General features: G+C 36.3%; 2 protein-coding genes across 2 annotated transcripts in view; both read left to right on the top strand.

The window, feature by feature from the left end:
* The first annotated feature begins 1323 nt into the window (after positions 1–1323).
* On the top strand, positions 1324–6782 carry LOC109587247 (uncharacterized). The gene is made up of 5 exons (XM_020003487.1): positions 1324–1648; positions 2312–2404; positions 3591–5714; positions 5914–5991; positions 6043–6782. Exons 1-5 carry the CDS (start codon positions 1324–1326, stop codon positions 6330–6332), a joined length of 2910 nt encoding a protein of 969 aa, XP_019859046.1. The 3' UTR covers positions 6333–6782.
* The window catches only part of LOC100632973 (peptidyl-prolyl cis-trans isomerase CWC27 homolog), a 6091-nt gene continuing 5697 nt past the window's right edge, over positions 6446–6839 (top strand). The window contains exons 1-2 of the mRNA XM_020003486.1: positions 6446–6452; positions 6564–6678. Of these exons, the coding sequence (XP_019859045.1) occupies positions 6446–6452; positions 6564–6678 (122 nt within the window). The remainder of the gene's footprint in view (positions 6453–6563; positions 6679–6839) is intronic.

The following is a 6839-nucleotide window of genomic DNA, read 5'->3' as shown; positions in this document are numbered from 1 at the left end:
TCCTGTAGGAACAGAGAGAGGATTTAGCTACACAAGACTAGTATAAAAAATTAAAACCATAAATTGCTCAACGAGAAGCAAACCACAAAATATAGACCCACAAAAATAACATGCCCTACAGTACAAGGGTAGATCTAGACTCTATATCAGCCTAAAATTTTAATTTCACAAATTTTGCAAAAATTTGTAAGTGAATTTTAGTGATGGGCGATATTAACAATTTCCAATCGATATGATACGATATGATATTGGCTAATTATCGTTGATTATTGATATTAAAACGATACAATACTAAGCCACACCCCATTTTAACATTAAGCCCTCCATATACCAGGCAACATGTTGCTAGCAACAAGTTGCCTGGTGTATGGAGGGCTTTAGGCGTTGAAATCAAGCAAAATCCATTCATAAAAGCAAAAAATAAACAGTCAAGTTGAATCCAGCATGCTGACAGTTCCGTAGAATAGCTTTATTACGAGCTAATTTAATTATTATGAGCTAAACCGTGTAGACTAACGATAATTTTTAATTAGAAGGGTGTGGTATGTGGGTGTGTAGTGGGTGTGGCATCAATATCGAATGGTCGATTTTAAAGGTCAATTTTGATATGATATTTATACCATAAAATATCGTCAATATCGATAAAATATCAATATATCGCCAATCACTAGTGAATTTTATGTCCATGTGCAATGAACAGCAGATAGCTGGCAGTGGATCAAAATAGACTCTTGCAATAGGAAACTCCAAGAAGAATGAAGAATTTGCATAAGGAGACAAAGATGATGGAGATGAAGTGCTACAGTTAATGATGGAACCATTTATTTTTTATTGCTCAAAACTTGAGTAGAACTTGTAGCACTCCATCACTCCTTTCTTTTGTTTTCTTTTTTTACTTCTTTACTAACTGTTGTATATATTTTTGTGTGTCTGTATATCATTTCATATCAGTATTATATTGTGTTTACATTAAAATATTTTTAGTGTATGGAAACGACTTTGAAAGGCCACCCTCCAGTCCACCTGCTAAGAGACTCACAGTGCAACCCACTGAATTAAGTAAATAAATACACATGTACATGTACATGCACCATATAAGCACCTTTTCTAAACTAACACCAATCACCAATGTACTCATATTGCATATTTGCAGTGGCCCTGATTTGCTAGGATAGTTAGATATATTATTGTGCTTGCCTTTATTTGGACCTCATGCCTTAGAGTTGGATGACATTTTTTATTTCACTAAATTTACATATAATCCTTATAACAAATAAGCTCTTATTCAAGGAAATACGGTACTTTAATTTACATGTATATATGATGCTTCAGACTATCTTTTGTCTATTAGATACCAGTAATCTTATTGATGTACTTGATGTACTGGATGATCATGAATATTCTGGTGTCAGTTATTATAAACTTGGTCTTCGTCTTGGACTACTCCCTGGCACACTTGATGTTATTGAGAAAAATAACAAAGGAGATGTTCGTAGCTGTCTAAGAGAATGTTTGACAGCATGGTTGGAACAAAGAGATAGTGTTATGAGAAGAGGTGGTTCAACTTATGACACATTAATAAAAGCATTGAGGAGGATGGGAGAGAATGCTATAGCTGATGGAGTTGAAAGAGATTTAAGAATAAGAGGTAAGGCTTTTATATATTATCTATTTTATTGGGTATGGCCACAGCAAACAAACTACCAAAATGGTGGCTTACACGTTAGAAAAGTTTTGATACTGTCTCTATGCACCATTATTAGTAACTATTGGGTTGGGGTGTGTTTGTCTTGCATTACATTGTTGTGTAAACTGTTCCAATGCACTCTCAGGCCCACCCACAATAAGAATACAGCCCTTTGTACAGTTTTCCTCGCAAAAGTTTATACATGTATTATCTTGAATTCAAATAAACTTTGCAACTTGTAAGCTAAGCTAATACCGTACAGAAGGAAATTTTGGAGTGACTAAATTTTGGCGAATTGCTAAAATTTTGGTGATTGGCGAATTTTAATTTGGCAAATTTCTGGTAATGTGCCATTGAGCATGCGCATAATGGCTCAAAATGGCGAATTTTTATTTTGGCGAAAGGCTATCAAAACACCAAATTCGCCAAATTTAACTACCTCCAAAATTTCCTTCCGTATGGTACATGGCATTATTCTACATTAATACCATAATTATAACCTTATTCTGATTATAACTACTACTGTTATCATAGTCACTCCCTCGGTAGCTACAGACAACCTACAACTGATAATTTTTTGGCTTAACTCAAAAAATTACATATTTTTTACTTCCATCATTACAGGAGATATTGTACCACCTACTGCTGACCCTATTAGTACTGAAGACACTCCAGCTGCTGACAGAATACCAGACACTCAAAATCCACTCACAGAAGGTATGTACTATATGGCTGGAAATATTTACAAGAACAATATTGTGAACCTTTTTGGGAAGTTTTAACAACTGCAATCTAATTTGGTTTAGATAGATCATGTGTCTATAAAACTCACATGCCTCGTAGTAGTAATGGAGCTTAGAAGAAGCGGCCTGAGGCTAGGGTTCACCAATTACGGCAGTGTAGACAGCTCTTCTCCTTGTCCTCTATACACATAACAGGATAGACTAAGTATATGGGAGGACAAGGAGAGGGGCTGATCTGTGATGAGCTTGACATTTTTTCATAGTAGTAGTAGCAGCCACTTTGCATGCAAAGCTGGGTTCTTATTATGACTTATCAAAGTTCTCTATAATGCTTTAGAAATATTTCTATGGTTTGTTGCTATTATATAGAAAGCTCAACATGTTGCCCCATTTGTCAGCTGCTAATCTAAGGTCATTAATTTACTGTAATATCTGTAGGCAGGGGCGGATCTAGGAGTTAAGTTTTGGGGGGGCAATTTTGAGATGGGAGGGGTAATTAGGGGTGTGGTCAACTAAGCTTGTGCAAAACTTTTGGGGGAGTAAAAACTATGAAGACTAAGCCTGCTAAAATGAGCTCCTTTGTGGTTTAAAGATAGTTTACATAGTCCAGTACTGCAGCTGCTTCACAGTTTACACAGGTAAACCAAAGTTTATATTACTCCAGAAAATTTTTGGGGGGACATTGCCCCCCTGGCCCCTCCATAGATCCGCCACTGTCTGTAGGTCATTTTGTTTGGCATGGCCACATCCACTTTTCATATGCAGACTGCAGTGTGGTCAGTTCGGTTGCTTGGGCACCTTAATTTTTATTTCTCCATTACAGCGTGACATGCAAATAAATAAAATACTGTATAAGTGGTTTTTTGAGGGTTGCAAATTTTTCGAATTTTGCAGATTCCCTCCTGATTCGCAAAAGTAAAATCTGCAAAAATCAATTTAATATGGTACCCGCATGGCACACGTGATAGAATTCAGGAAATTAAAATCTGCATGCGAATTGGAATTTTAGCAGATTTTGCAAAATATAATTCCCTCAAAAAAAAACCACTTGTATGGTACATGTATAGATGCATTTTGGTGAAAAGAATGTCTGGGGACTTGCCCCAGGTTGTAATAAATTAATTATGTACCTAAAAAGTTCATTTTTTGTTTTTATGTAGATGCTGTAAATGAATGGTTAAAAAGCACAGTTGAGCTAACCGTTAAACGTGTTCAAATGCATGGTCTCCCTGGCTCTGGTAAAACGTGTTCACAACACCTCTTACTAAATAAAGAACCACCAGAAGAAAATAGCAGCACACCAATAGCTTGTCGTGCTGTCAAAGCTACAAGAATATCATCCCATGATGATCGTATGGAAATAGTTGATGCTGAAGCTCTTCTTTCAAGACTGGCAAATGATCTAAAGGAAGCCGCAACAAAACAAAAGGACCCCCCACCAGAGGACCCCCCACCAGAAGACCATGATGCAAAGTCAAAGGAGTATTCATCAAAAACCAACCCTACTGGTAGCCCTAAGGATACTAAAGCAACAAAACCAGCAAATACAGCAGAAACAAAAGGTCCAGCAAATGATACTGAAGCAAATAAAATAATTAACGAAATTGTTGAGGCCATTCCAAATGCAGAAGGTAAATTCGATAGTAATTGGGTATACTTTATTGATTCTGGTGGCCAGACAGCATTTCAAGAGCTATTGCCTTTATTTACTAGAGCATCCTCTTTTAATATCATCACAATTGACCTTTCTAAAGGTATCAATGAGAAGCTTGAGCAGAATTATCGAATCAAAGGAGCATCATTGAGTCAAGTTGAAAATTCAAAGTTTTTATATACAAATATCAAATTTTTAAATGATGTTCTATATTTTGGAGCTATTTTACAGCCTTACCACCCACCTGGATCAGAAGAAAACACCAGTCCTGGACCTGCAACTCCTCAATATCCACAATATTTTGTCCTAGGTACACACAAGGATGAAGCAAAGCAAGAAGTCATTAAGCAATATAATAAAGAGCTATCATCATTAACATCTGGGTCTGAAAAAAAAGGCTATCGCATCATTCCTGCAGTACGCAATGGTGATATAATATATGCAGTCAATACAACGCTTAAGCCTGGCCCTGAAAGAGAAGCTGAAGCCAAAAGGCTTTGCAAAATAATACGTAAAAAAGTTTCTGGAGAAAAAATCCCTATACCTGTTCGATGGTTTGCTTTTGAGCTGACTTTGTTAGAGAAAGCAAAAAGTTGCAGTTTCCTTCAGCTGGATGATGTCTTACGTGCTGGTAATAGCCTTAAAATGACCGATGATCAAACAAAGGAAGCTTTACAATATCTTCACAATGTTACCATTATTCTTTATTATCCTCAAGTTTTGCCAGATGTTGTATTTGTTGACCCTCATCCTATTCTTGATATTCTCTCGCGTCTATTAGCTCTGGTCACTTATCAAATACCACAAGAACATCTTGATCACTTTGTAAAGGAAGGTGTAGATCTCTCGGAATCTGAAGAGACAAATTTAACAAAGAATGGCCTATTCACCCAAGCACTCCTGGAAAAGTTAAAAGATGATGAGGATTTTCCTAAGGCTGATTTTATCAAGCTTTTGCTTTACCTTCACATCATTATTGAGACTGATAAACCGAGTGAGTATTTCATTCCTTCTGCATTGCCGTCTTATCCTAAAACTGACAAGCCTTTAAAATCAGATATAATTGACCCATTACAAATAATCTGGCGCAGCCCTGTCATGGAACAAGAACAAGATCCCTGTGTGATTTTGCCTGTTCCCTTTGGAATTTTTCCTTTGGCAATTGTCAATTTAATGAAGCGCACTGAGCAACCAAAATTTCATTTTCCTAACACATCTTCCCAATGCCTCAGATATCGAGATGCTATGTCGTTTCGTGTTTATCACCAAAAGAATTACATTGGCACCGTTCATATCATTAAGAAACACGAATGCATTGAACACAGACAAATTGAAGACGTACAAGTTGAACACAGGCACATTGAGATTTATTTTGAAGGTGATGCTTGGAAATACTGTTCACTAATTCGTGAAGCAGTAAAAGAAGCTATTAGTAGCAGTAGTAAAGCTATTAATATAAAACCTGATGGTTATGAGTTTGCCTTTGCCTGCCCTTCTATAGAGGGCTGCTACCGTATTGTCACAAATGTACATGAGAAGAAAGTTCAATGCACCTTATGCACTAAACCACCTACTATCAGTGGGGGAGAGAAGTATTGGAGCTGGTTTGACCTAAAGAGCTTAGCTGAAGGTAAAATTCCTTTATTGTTGATTTAGTGATTTATTGGGCGATTTAGTTATTATTGGTACTACAGTGTGAATTGTTCTTAAGTTAATTCTATTTTTCCAATTTTAAATAATTCGTGTACTCCTTGCAATGATTGAAATTATAGTATATCATAGTATATTAGTGACTTGATCACTGATTTTTCAAATTTCATATAATGTAGGTACTGATGCTTCATCAGCACAGCCTCATCAAGACAGTACCACTGTTAATCCTGATAGTGATGAAGTCGGACAACTAGGTAAGACTATACCATGATGTGTACAATGATAATCTCTTAATGCTAATGTAGGTATCACAGATCTCAATATGGTACAAACAGTTTTAAAAGAAGCTCAGTTTGGTCCAGTAAATTGGAATAACTTGGGTCTAAAGTTAGGTCTATATCAGCCAAAACTCAATGTCATTGGAGAAGGAGGTGGTGATGCAGACAACCACTTGAGGAAGACCTTAGAAGCATGGCTAGAGGGTAAAGATAATGCAACTAGTAGAACATGGAAGACTTTGATAGATGCTGTGAGGGAGACAGATGGCCATGCAGCTGCTGACGAAATACCTAAAAAAACTGAAATCCCTTTATGATATTACCCTTTAATAATAGTAATATTTTTGAATGCATTCTGCATTGTTTTTGTTTTGTGTGTCTTAATAATAATATTTTTTCATTTTCTAATGTTTATTTGCTATAGGTCTTGATGATTAGTTTTCAAAATAATTAATAAACACGTGATTTGAATATACTGAGTAGATATACGGAGAGTAGTCCTGATTTGAGCTCAACTGCTCCAGAAATGAGTTCCATATAAATAACAGAGCCCCCTACTAAAGGAAAGGTAGTTAATCCAGCAGCAGCTGTATTAGTGACTACTGGCCCCTCCCCTCAGGTACTATTAAAGACCACACTGGGTGATATTGATATTGAACTGTGGTCCAAAGAGGCTCCTCTGGCCTGTCGTAACTTCATACAATTGTGTTTAGAAGATTATTATAATGATACCATATTCCACAGAGTCGTTTTTGGTAATGGATTAATTATTATTAATTAGTGGGTGGAGTTATAATTATTAATTAAGTAGAATGACCTATTGA

This window comes from Amphimedon queenslandica, unplaced genomic scaffold, assembly GCF_000090795.2.
Source record: "Amphimedon queenslandica unplaced genomic scaffold, v1.1 AMPQUscaffold_12640, whole genome shotgun sequence".
Taxonomy (NCBI): Eukaryota; Metazoa; Porifera; class Demospongiae; order Haplosclerida; family Niphatidae; genus Amphimedon; species Amphimedon queenslandica.
This window is presented reverse-complemented; position numbering and strand designations above follow the sequence as displayed.